Here is a 13,350-nt window from a genome sequence, read left to right on the forward strand (position 1 = left end):
GGCCAAAGATCTACTGAAAGCAAAGTCTTGCCTCTAAAGTCTCATAGAAATACCCATGGTGTGACAGAAAGCTTTAGTGCTGGGAAGCCAGACACCAGGAGCTTGTAGCTATGATATCTCAAAAGAGAACAGAGGAGTGAAGCAGCTTGGACTGACGTATTCGATCACCGTGTTATAAAACACATCACCTTAGAAATGGAAAGTATTTTCATAACTAAACTGCACTTGAAGAAGGAAAAGGAACTTGGAAATAGTTTTTTTTTTCCTGAAGATCTGTTCCACTTAAAAATTTTGCCTCAGTGTCTGCTCATTGGCAGGAAAATAGGTAAGATTTCCTCTCTGTTTGTCTCTTTTCAGAGAAATGAGTTGAGACCCCACAGCTCAAGATCCGCTACCAGCAAAAGCAAATTGGCTCCCAAGAGAGAAAATTCCAGTCTTTTCTGCAGATCAAGCAGCATATCAAACTGCCATGTGTCCCAATCTGAAGACTCCTACTGGTTTATGGCCTGCCCAGCTTTATAGGCTTATAGGTGCCCAGCTTTACTGTCATGACTGCCTTAGAGTCTTAACACAACTGAGAAATGAGTTGTTCAAACTGATTGTTTTCCAGAGCTGCTGGACCCTGGAGCCACGCACAATAACTGGATAAACAGATCACGATGTTGAAGCTCTTCATATTTACGAGGTGGCCCCTGCCTGCAATGTCTCTGCTGATACTCAATCACATTACAACTATTTCCATCAAAGAGGCTGGGAGGCACTTTGGGTCTATGGTGTATCCTGATGGATCAAATAGGGTAAGAGCCTGAAATCATGTTTTCTCCTTTCACCTCTGCAAAAAGATCTTGTGTTCATACATAGTCTTGTAATTCTTTCACCATGGGAAATCATATGTAAATGGAGTAAATCCTGGTTTTAGAAGTTAAGCAACCACCGTACACTGGCACAAGTGATTGCACGGGTCAAAGAAACATATGAATAAGCCAAAGGGAATTCTTCTGCCATGGATAAAATGAAGATTAGCTATGAACAGAATTATGTTGAGAGCCACTTTTATGAACATTCACAAACTGTTTTACCTGTAGAAAGCCTGTCTTGGTGAAGATATTGGTTTCATAATATAAAACTACATGCAATTGCTGAAATCAAAGTTTTCAAACTGGATCACCTAAAAATATTGCACTCACCTAAACAACCACTTAAAATAATAAAAAGTACTGATTTTCAACATTTATGTATTTCTACAACCTACAACACTGCAAGGTCTCCAAAATTCTGAAGAATAAAAATAGCATATAACTGTATAATAAGGCGAGTGCTTTTTAATACAATCTGATTTATTTATATTCCCTGTTGCAGGGATGAGAAGACTCAAAGAGTAATTGATGAAGAGTTTGCAGATAACAAGACATCTTTGATATAAAAATGTATATTAGAAACATTAGTAATTTGAATCCATGTACAGTTCTGGAAAACTTTCTCAACCTTTTCACAAAAGATAAAAGCCCCTTACATTTCGTTTTATTATTGTTATTGGAAGCTTTGTGGAAAACAAAATATTATAGCCCATTTTCTATTCATTTGCATAAGAATTTATCATGTTATTCAGAATATAAATGTACACTGGAGATAAGCAAAACAAACCTTCCATAACCACAGTTATATAATTATCATAGGATGAGTTTCTTACCGGGTGGCATTTTCCAAAGCCCTGGAAAATGATGAATAATCATCAGCTGAATGTTCAAGGGAGTAATACCATGTAGCTGCATCTTCAATGAACAAGTTGGAGTCTTCTCCTCCCAGAGAATTTTGGAGAGCTTGATAAAAGGCTGTTTTGCTGTTGGTTCTTCCTTGACTTTCTTCAAATTTCTGAGAACAAAACAAATGGAATTTGCAAACAAAATCAAAACAGTTTTTTTTTTTTGTTTTTTGTTTTTTTTTTTATGGAACAATACAGGCTTAGATATCCCTCTGATGGAATGAGTTCTCTTTACCATGACCTCTGGTTTAGAGGACGAAATAAGGAACAGTCCTACTTTTACTTTCCCAAGACAGTCACCAAGCAGCAAAATTGACTTCCTCAGTAAATAACATAGGACTGAATCACTAAACTGGTTGATCCAAGTTGTAGAAATAGTTTTGGTGAGGTGTAGCTATAATACTGCAAAACTCAGCTGGCTCTTAGAGAAAAATAGTCAACAGAGATGTTTCCTTAGAGTGCATGTGCCAAGTGTTGTCTTACTGATGAGTTTGAGTGAGAGAACTAAAGGGGAGAGAGAGAGAGAGATTGCTCCTCACTTTCGGACATTAGAGAACACTGACACATGGCTACGTCACTCCGACTCTTCAGTCAGTGCTTACAAAGAAATAAGTCTGCTATAAAGCCTTTATTTCAGTCACTATTGGAATAATACCTGCCTTCGCCTTGGAAGAGAAATCACTCTTCTCCAAAACTCAATGGGAGTAGTAGTCATAATCTCCAAAATTCATAACTCCTATTCCTTTCAGAGAGTGAAATGCCCTATACATGAGTTTGAGAGACTGAAACCTTGCCTAACATAATGCCATTTTCCCCAGAGCAGTGAGCACATGTCTCTGCAGAATTATTGATAGCAGGGATTGTCTCCTACGCCAAACTGTTCAGCTGATCCTATTTTTAACAAAGCTAAAGACTGCTGGAATTTTTCAACACATCTTTCTTTGAGGAAGTTTTTGTCGTATTAATTTGGACTTTTCACCTTTTTTTTTTTCCTTCTTTTTTTCCCCCCCTTTTTTGGAAGAACTTATTTCAGCTTAAACTTCCTGAAAAAAAATCAAAACCACAACTCCTTTCTAAAAAGAACACCTTGCAGGTGCGTGCTTGCTGAAATTTAGTACTAGAGTGCCAGAGAAAAAGATCTAATAAGCCACCTATATTATTTTGGGCAGCTAGTCTGAAGCAAAATATAAGGGTGTCTGCCCAGTCCAGTTAGCAGAGATGCTTTATTGAATATATTCTTTCGATGGCCTGCAGCTGGTTTTCATCATGCAGCTAGAAGCTCTTTCCACAACCCTACACAGAAAGTACGTAAGGAATAATTACTTTTCAACAGATTCACAGAAATGAAAGATGGAAAACTAGTCTCCCACTGCTGAGGCCTAGGCCTGTCTTTACTGACGTGCTTTAAAGCTTTGTACAGTTTGATTAAATGACTTTACAAGGGATTTCAAAACACAAGCAAATATTCCAAGGCCTAAAAAGATCTTGGCAATTCTCCTTGTATTTGTAATAAATTCTTCTTTTGCTAGACTTTGGCCCATGCAAACTGAAAAGAGTTGTGTGGTGCCAGTTTTAGTAACATGGCTATAATCCAAAAAAGATCAGCAACTGACAGATGACACGTCATTTCGTCTGCATGAACGCCGCATATGAAACTGTGTAGTGCACTTGTCTGCAAAATCACTGACTTTGCATACAGCATGGACACATATATTTTTTCTGCAAGAAATGGAAATTATCACTAAAGAGCTGACGGCAAATCCACAGAATTCAGAATCAAGCTTTTGCAAGGCTTTGGTAGAATACAAGTCTGTAATATTCAGTGGAAACACTGCTGCTGTCTAAATAGGAATCTCTCATTTGGTGATTGAGATTGCAGGATTTGGCTAACAACTGTGGTAAAAAACATACTTTCCTGTGTTGATGCAGAGTCAAAGCTCTTAAGTGTAAAGTAAATTTAATCAACTTTCCTGCTTCTATTTTATTCCATAGAATCATAGAATAACAGAACCATTTGAGTTGAAAGGAACCTTAAAGGTCATGTAGGCCAGCTCCCCTGTGATGAACAGGGACATCTCCAGCTTGATCAAGTTGCTCAAAGCCCTGTCCAGACTGAACATCTCCAAGGATGGGGCATCCATCCTCTGAGCAACCTGTTCCAGTGCCTCATCACCCTTATCCTAGGAACATTTTCCTTATATCCAATCTAAATCTCCCTTCTTAGTTTGAAACCATTTGTTCTGGGAACTGATCATTCACTGCCTCATCAACTATTAGGCCTCAAACGTCATTCAAAAATTCATTCTCTGTGTTCAAAAACACAGAGAATGAGGTGGATCATCACGCAATGCATGGTTAAGCTGAGAATCAACTTGCCATGAGATACTGTGGATATCAGAACTGGTGAAGATGAAATCTCATGAAGAAGCGAATGGAAAAGTAAAACATCAGTTGATAGTTAGAAAATACACAGACCAATTCCGGTTAAGATGTTTCTAAGCTACGAAGTACTCTGGGTTCAGAACATTTAGCAAAAGTATCGTATTTGCTTATATACTCTTACAAACATCCCGGTCTTAGCCACTGCTGAAAACAGTGTTCTGGACTAACTGGGCCTTAAATCTGACTCAGTGTGGTTGCTTTTAGGTTTTTACTGTGCTTGTGTACTAGTTTCTGTGATCTTCAAAATGCCCTAGAAATTTCTGGTGACCTTTCTCAGCAATCATTGCTAACTGAGTGGCATCCATGAGATGTGGTGAGCTGGCAGAGGCAGAACCAAATGAAAACAGAACTGGCATCTGTAAAACATTTTGAGATTTCCATCTAACACTGCACATTTTGAAATGCGATGTTTCAAGAGTTGATTTGGCCACTTATAAAACGTAATTTAAACATCTGACTTTAACATGATAACACCAATCAAAACAATACAGTCAAAACCCATAAAACATTAAAAAGACAAAGTATCTTAATCATTCAGAATTTGACCAGTTTTCCATGTCCAAAAAATATTCCCCTTTAGAAACTATATGGCCAAAGAACAATTTTCAAGTAGCAGTAGATACAACAGCTGCTACTTGATTAGAAGAAACAGCTGCATGCTATGTAAAACAATTTACACTGCCAACCTCTAAAGAGGTATAAATTGACCACTGAGCTGTTGTGAGGTTTTCAATATTTTTTTTTTAATAAATAAGTAAGAAAATAATTAAAGACAGCAGGCGCATTGCTTTCCACTGCTCCGGTGATGCAGAGCAGTCATAAATGTTGCCTAAATAATGCACTAAAAAATACTAACTGTTCTTGCTGCAGTATGGCTTCTAGAGCATTTGAGCGAGCCTGGTCCAGTATTTCATTTAAAAAGAAAATGTTGCAGTTGGTAAACAAATATTTATATCTTCCACGAGGCAAAATGTAATTTTCTGAGAAACTGGAGTAGTGATAATGCTAACAGACTGTACAGAGATACTCAGTTTAAATGTCTTTTGATAAACTTAATCACAAAATGCTGAAAGACCCTGCCAGCTATTCAGCAGTGTTTCAGTTATTCCAGATAACTGCAAGATGAAGAAAAGAGCTTATATCAGCCCATTCTCCTCACTGATGGCATTTATCAGAACACTGCTCACCAGGTCATTGCAGCTAATGTACACTTATCTGCCATCTGTTGCTGGATGTCTTTACCCACCCAATTAGAAGAAATTAACTGACTGTATTATACTGTATGATGCAAGATCTGCTCTGCTTAGATTCCGTTGCTTACATGGGGTAAATAGACTATATTTCTATTATTCACTCTCCTATGTCCTGGTTCTGAGAATGGGTAGCCAAATAAATGGGGAGGAAAGAGAAGAGAAGCAAACATGCAAAGTGAATTCTTAGTCTTCCAAATAAAAAGAAAGTTGACAGTCCTTGCAGAGAAGAGATTAAGCAGCAGGCACAGAACATACGGAGGACATCAACAGGGCTGTACTGACTTGCACACAATAGGCAGACTAACCACAGAGACACATCAGCATGAGTACATTTAATGCCAATAGGAACTGTTGGATCCTGTCACGTGAACATCTCATATAGCATAGGGAAACAATTCTGCTCATATGGGAATTGAAATAAACATTTTTAGAGGTTTCTGCTCAGCTGCTCTAATCTATGATTGTTTGCAGCTAATATCCCTGAAGGTCTGTCATGGGAATTGTGATAACGGATTCAGAGTTAACTGCTCCATATGCCACATCATAGTGCATTATGGTGCCACTTGCTGTTCCCTAAACAAACCCTGCTTTGTTTCTCACTTAGTCTCAACCATCAGATGGCTACACTGGAGATGAGTACGCAGTGCTCCAGGAAGTGGTAAATCTGTCTGAGTTCACATGAATAAGCATTCAGGTGAATGCCATAAAACCATCACTACCACGGGCAAGACATTGAGCATGAATGTCTGATATAGACATCAAGAGACTTCAGCTTTTAATGATAAATAAACAGAAATGTTTTGCTAGCATAGGGCTGGTTTCTTGTGTGCTTTCTGTCATTCTCTTTCATTTTCAATAGTAAAGGTCTGAACAGTCGTAAGTATAGTCTTATAGCAGAAGTACAGAGACGATCAACAATTTCCTATGGGTAACAAATTTCAGTAAGCCCCCACAGAACAACATAGTACAAACTGTGTTTACCATCTTCAGGTCTAATTGTAGTATAGAAGCTTTGGTCTCACTTGTTGACTGCTTAAGAGTTTCTAAAACGTTTATATGAAGCTTCAGTCTGAGGTGATAAACTTGTCTTCCTTATATCTAAAATGGCTAGAAGTTTCTCCTCACCAGCTACCCTATTGAAGACATCTGTGTAAAGGAATGACTTTTCCCATTTTGTATATTGCTACAGTACCCTTTAGCTGTGCTATTCATCTGCCCAAATTAATACATTGTTCTTTTCATTACAGAGTTGGAGCACATTCACAATCACAGGTGGATTTTCTCACTGTTAAAATATTGATTGATAAGAGAGGGTTACTTTACCCTAGGAGGTTCTGTCCCCTCTGTAGAATAGCTGAAGTAACTTAGTTCCTAGTTTGACTACAACAGTGCCTTGTTTGTATACACTGAGTTCAGTGCTCTACCCACCAGCCAAGCCCACCCACCTTCCTTAGCATTTATCTTCCCAGAGAGATCTAAGTCAAAAATACCTCAAGGGAAGCTTTCAAATTACAGAAGAGTAGTTGCTGTTGTGTTGTGTCTCAAATCCTTCTCCTTTTGTTGTGGGAAGATTAGAGGAGAGCTAGCACAGATCAAGGATCACCATGTCATTAGGACAGAGGAAACAAAGCACCAACAGTAACAACCACCACCTGCATTAGTTTCTTTCACTGTGGTTAAATATGTCTGTGGCCTACTCAGGATTTTATCATCTGACTTTGGTTGCAACTCTTTAGGTCCTTAAATTGCTCAGTGATGGAGGCAGTGTTAGCATTTGCTAGAAATTAATGAAGTGTGTGGATAAGGGAAAAATGAGGTAGCTTTAACATCACAGCATGTCTTTAAGTACACAATCTGAAGATAGATAGGAAAACAGACTACTCAGAGCAGTCCTACTGACTCAACCCCTCAAAACCTGTTGACATAGGAAGGTAGAAATAGGAAAATATGGATTAAAAGAAAAATCTCAGTAAAAACAAGAAAACAGCTCAAGAAAGTCAAAAGGAGAAATCAAAACATAACCAGTTACAATGAATATTGTGAGTTTTCTGGAGCTGAAACAAAATCTAACTTAAGTGAGATAGATACTATTATAATAACTAATAAGGAAGTTATTTATCCTCCTAAGTAAAGACAGTTAAACCCTTTTGTTCCTCTGAACTTCAGTAGTAGGGGATTTTAAAACAGGTCTCTTGGATTAAGGTAGACACAACCACTTCTTAGGGTATAGTTGCACCAGCTTACTGAGTTCCTTCCAAGCTTATTTTAAGCAAGTCTTTGTAAAAAAAAAAAAACCAATGATATCCCAGATTTTCTTTTTTAAAGGCAACATTTTATTATCAAGTTGTGAGTAAAACCTTTTTTTTCTTTTCATTTCAACCTGACAGTACTGGCTGTTCATACTCGTGGGTTTCATTAACACCATGATTGATTTGGTGCATCATTTTCAATTCAGCATGGAAATTCATTTCTGTTTTGCAGGCAACTGTCATATGTGGAAGTAATGGTAAAGGAAAGAATTTCACTTCCTAATTAGAATTTCCTAATCTATCACATGATTGTACTTGGGTTACTGAGGGTTATTCCCTTTTGACAGGATCCAGATCAGTGTCTGCAGCCTCCAGGATCACAACCCTCTTACTGTGCCTGACTTCCACTTTTAATTAATTTCAAAAGAGAAGGGCACATAAAATAACAGCAGAAAACTTCTGACAAAGACTAAAGAAGCAATATCAGCTTTCTTCAAGTGGATCAAAAAGTCTTCATCCAAAGGGATTATTTTATCATCAGTTCTTAAGCAAACAGGTCTGTGTGCTGTGGACTGTCTGAAAAGGGAAGCTAGGATTGACCTTTCGTGAAATCTCCAATGTTACAGAAAGATTGCAACATAGTTCTCTTAGACATTGTTTAAAATAATCCTGTTGATCTCTTAGCATTTTGCAGTGTTTAATTTTAGCAGTGCTAGATGGGAAGTGCTGTGGTTCCCACTGTAGAGGTGTGCAGCTGAACTAGAAGAGGTGAATATACTGCTTCAAGAGCAGAAGTTACAAGAAGTACAATCTTTCAGGAAGACCTTCACGGCTTCGTGGACTTACGTCCAAAGTACTTCATGGACCCAATTATTTTTTATTTCACCAGGTTATAGCTCAAAATCTGAGCTATAAAAATCAGGCAATTGTTGTTGTTAGCCATACCTAGTTCTTATTCAGAAACACCTGTTCAGGAGCATTTATTTCCTATGGGTAACAGAAAAAAAGGTCACAGAAAAAGGTTGGCGTGAAAAAGACTGAATTAACCATGTTCTGCAGTGGTAAACCTAATAAGAAAAGATTGCTTTTTTCTTCCTACCTTAATTGCCTTAGCTCTGCTGATCAATCCATCTTGCTGAGCACTTCCAATGAGCAGATCTACTTTCTGAAGTTGAGGGCGCTGCAGGGCTTTAGCTAAAGGTTCCTGAAGGTAAACTTCATCTACCACTGGACCCCAGTACTGGAATGGGCCACTTATCGCTAGGAGCTACCAAAAAACAAAACAAAACAAGAATAGTGCAGTTAAATAGTTTACCTTTTCCATTTTACTTATGCTTTAGAGAACTGAACTGGCAGATTCATAGTGAACAAGTGATCTGCTGATATAAGTGCAAACTCACCACTGCAAGAAGCAATGCTTTTACTGACAGTCTTAATAGGTGAAGTGAGCTGAACTGGTTAAGAAAACTGATGGTCTTAAAGTCAAAGAAATGCTATCTTTAATCAGAGACTGGATCTCTGCCAGTCCTGATTGGATAATGTATTGCCAGGGAATGTTTTTAGCTGTGGGTAAAGGATCTATCTCTAGAACTGTACTGCAACTTTCACAAGATTCCCATTTAAGAGACTGTGGATATCCATCCCCATTTCCTTTTTCGTTTTTTTTTACAGAGAAATGTTTCTCCTCTAGAGTAACAATCAGGTGCAGATGAAATAAGAGTGAAAGAGGGCAAAAACTATACTGGAATTAATATTGAAAGACATGGTCAAAATAGTGTAAAAGTATTTCAACCTAAAGAAGAATTCAAAGATAAGAGGTGGATGCCACTCCACAAAACCAGTTCCTCTCTCACAGGGAGTCAGCCCAATTTATTTTTTATGCTTCCTCATAACTTTATTTAAATAGAAAATTCTTGTTGATTCCTGGCATACATAATGGCATAATGGCATACACATTACTACAGTGTACCTTAGTCTGTGCATTGTTGAGCACATGAGCAGGCAACTGGCGGAGGCAGGCTACAATTTCCTCACTGGTGGATGAGGGGCATCCCACATCATCAGCCAGGACTGCTGCTTGGGCTTGAGCTCTCCTCTTTGTGATGATGGACGCTGGAGAAAAAGCTGAACCTCCCTGGAAAAGAAAGACAGCATCAGTCAAGACATCCTAACAAAACACCTGATCCCCTGGTGCAGGTAAATAAGGTGAGAAGCACAATCTACATAGTTGCAGAATGTAGAACACTAGTATTTAAAAATAAGGTGCAGGTTCTGATGATCAAAGCAAGGAGAAAGAGAGGTCTGGCTGTTTCTCAGCTCTGTCACAGTAATTTCAGAAGACCTCTGAAAAGTCTCTACATTATGTCTACATCTGAGTCACATCTATGCAATAACTCTGAAAATTTTGCTCAAAGGAGACACATTCAAACAGGAACAGATAAAAAGAATTTGCTGTGAGGCATGTCAGGAAGTGGAGAGCTCATCTGTCAAGAAGACACTAAAGAATTTGGCTTGCTTAAATTTTAAAAACAAGGACTGGGATGGTGCATGATCTTTATAAATGAACCAGTGAAGAAGAGCTACTTACACCTTAAGACAATGCTAGTACAAAACCAAATGGTCACTGAATACTTGTATTGACCATAAATAAATTTCAGCTAGAAACTCTATGATCACTAATCCAAGAAGGGGTGAGGATATAGCAGAGCTGTAAACAGAGGTAGCAGGAACAAAAGCCTAAGCAATTTTACATTGTGATTTGAATACTGCAGTAAAGTCAGTATTTGGTGCAGTAGCATCATTACCAAAACTTGGACCCAGAGCCTTTCTAGTTCCATGCTTGCATGAATTTATTATTTACTCTAGATTACGACCATAGCTTTCACTGACTATGAAACGTGTTGATTATTGTGGTGATGTGCAGTGTAAATTTCTCATGTGGTCATCAAATATGCTTTCAGACCTTACACTTAGTTTTTAATTCTATTGAGTGTTTTCTGTCTCTCAGCATTCCAGAGTAAGCTATGTAAAGGGAAAATGAGCTTATGTTCTTTACTTACACTCTGGGAATCATAGAACAGCCTCAGCTGAAAAGGACCGCAATGATCATCTGGTTTCAACCCCCTGCTATGTGCAGGGTCGCCAGCCACCAGACCAGGCTGCCCAGAGCCACATTCAGCCTGGCTTTGAATGCCTCCAGGGATGGGGCATCCACAGCCTCCTTGGGCAACCTGTTCCAATGCATCATCACCTTCTGAGTGAGAAACTTCCTCCTAATATCCAACCTAAACATCTTTACATCTTAGCCTTATCTTCCAGGACTAATGATTAATGGTGGAAAAACACTAGCTGTCAATTTAAAAATAATTCTTAAATTCAAGCTACATAAGATTAACCAGATCCAGAACACATCAAAATCAGAGCACACGGCTAGTCCAGGCTTTATCCCGGAGTCTTTTCTGATCTTTCCTATAGCTATGCCATTAAGGGAAATAATATATTGGCACAACACCACTGAGTAACAAAAACTATTTATTTAAAATGCAAATAAATTAGCATTAATCTGATAAGATTTGACCTAGAATGGAAATGGAATAGCTCTGAAATGGTTCAAATGACTAATTTCCAGAGATTTACTGTAACAACTGCTAAGAAGAGCTTCTGTCTTCTAAAAAAAGCCAAGAGCTGTGTGATGTGAAAGACCTTGATCTATTGAACAGATTAAGTTACTGTTTACTGAATTTGCTCAAAGCATAACTGTATGAGAGAAAAAAAGCATAAAAATGAGGACTTGTTAAAAAGAAACAGAAAGCAAACAATAAATCCTCAATTAGAAACTGTCTCAAATCTTTCAGCCATAATGTTTTACACTTTGAACAAGCAGATCCACTGGTACTAATAGGACATCATTGCTCACAACTGGAGTAACTGGTTTCCAAAAAAGAGGTTATTGTTTGCATATAGAGACAGTGGTTTTATTTCACAGAATGTAATATTTCTAGTGTTACTGACTTTCTGAAAGGTTCCCCTTTCTTTTTAAGCAATCATACAAGCAAGCACAGTATTAGCTTAAAACCTGAGTTTCAGGTGGTTGCAGATAAGTAAAGGAGAAAGCTATGACTTTATGTCTTAGGGCACTGGAAGTGTCATGTCTGTCCCCAATTAGGGCAGGACTGAAAATGAAGAGAAAAAACACTACTTGGCCTTATTCCTTCCTTCTGACCACAATTCAAGTGAGAACATGAGTCAGCCATGGGCTTTAACCTCACAGGGGACTTGTGGCCTATTTTGTATTTGCAAGGCATGATATTAGCCATCTGCTGACTAGGTGCACTGACTCAATTGATCATGAGAGAGAAAGAAATCTATCCTTGATGACAGCATCTGTGTATGTGGGTCTGTCCCTAGGATGCAGAGTTTTTGCCTGCCTTCGGAAGAGCACATTCACCCCAACTGGGATGGCTGAGACTAGAAAAGGGACAATATTCTTCTCATGTTGGATTCTCCCAGAAGAGTAGTTTGCTTGATTTTCATGTGTAGCAAGGAATCGCATGCCTCCTTGGCAGAGCAATGAAATTAGAACTAGGTTTGCACAAAATTCATGCATGAACTTTTCAAACGTAGGTCTCAACATCAATTTCTGAAAGTGCTCAGCATACTTTATCAAGTATCCAATGCATCTAAAGCATTCAGGAAAAAAATCTCGAATTAAAATTAAAAAATTAGAGGGCTTAGTTTTCCCATATTCTGAGGGTGAAAGAAATTACTTATTCAAAGGCTGAATTTGATGGTAAATTGAGCACTGAGTACAGGTAACAGACAGAGTCCAAACTCAGTGACTAAGCAAAGATTTCTAGTAAGTGCTTGGTTTTGAATACATCTCAAGGACTTTAAAAGCTGTGCAAAATTCCCCTCCTCTCTGATCTCTACAAATTAGGTGGCTGCCATTAGGCCAAGTACTGAGCCAAATGGTGATTGATAGAAATTTCCCAGAGATAATAGAAACAAAGAATCATGGAACAACTTGGGTAAAAAGGGACCCTAAAAATCATCTTGTTCCTACACCCTTACCAGAGATAGGTGGTCACCCAATAGACCAGATTTCCAAAAGCTCTATCCAACCTGTTCTCTCTGTGGAGGGAGAGCTAAAAGCCTGAGTAGGTCAATCGTCATCTCATAGGACTGGATGCGTATAGGCTAGCACTACACATGGTCCAAGCTTTACAGGTAAGAGAAAATGCCCAAATGTCTGTCAATGTGTTTACAGGGTGAGGGAGTTCAAGGGGAAGACAACTTGTTTAGAGGAAGTTTTCCCTTCTTTGCCTCACTGGTTAGAGCAGCCTTTAAGTTCCACTTATGTTTTTCTTCTATTTCACATGGTAATGTCCACTTTGCTGTTTGTATTCAGGAAGCATGTCTTGCATTTGGTATTTGAAATAGATATGGTGTCCAACTACTGCTATTCATATTTAATTTTTATTGGGACTGGACATGGAGGACCTTGGGACATTATTCAAGCAGTATTTGGAAGCGATAGTATTACATCTTCCTCCACTTGGTGCATCTGAAATGCACTTCAGGCTCTGAAAACAAGGTTCGTCTCACCACAGAATTTAAGCAACCAAAACCATTCAAATTCTCTGTT

The 13,350-nt window shown here is 38.4% G+C and overlaps 1 protein-coding gene across 1 annotated transcript in view; it reads right to left on the reverse strand.

Moving 5' to 3' along the window:
• Positions 1 to 13,350, reverse strand: part of TG (thyroglobulin) — a gene marked incomplete at both ends in the record, with an annotated part of 138,390 nt that overhangs the window by 18,492 nt on the left and 106,548 nt on the right. The window contains 3 exons of the mRNA XM_079534017.1: positions 1,691 to 1,872; positions 8,806 to 8,973; positions 9,676 to 9,840. Of these exons, the coding sequence (XP_079390143.1) occupies positions 1,691 to 1,872; positions 8,806 to 8,973; positions 9,676 to 9,840 (515 nt within the window). The remainder of the gene's footprint in view (positions 1 to 1,690; positions 1,873 to 8,805; positions 8,974 to 9,675; positions 9,841 to 13,350) is intronic.

The sequence above is a fragment of the Tetrao urogallus genome (genome assembly GCF_951394365.1).
Source record: "Tetrao urogallus genome assembly, chromosome: 3".
NCBI classification, from domain to species: Eukaryota; Metazoa; Chordata; class Aves; order Galliformes; family Phasianidae; genus Tetrao; species Tetrao urogallus.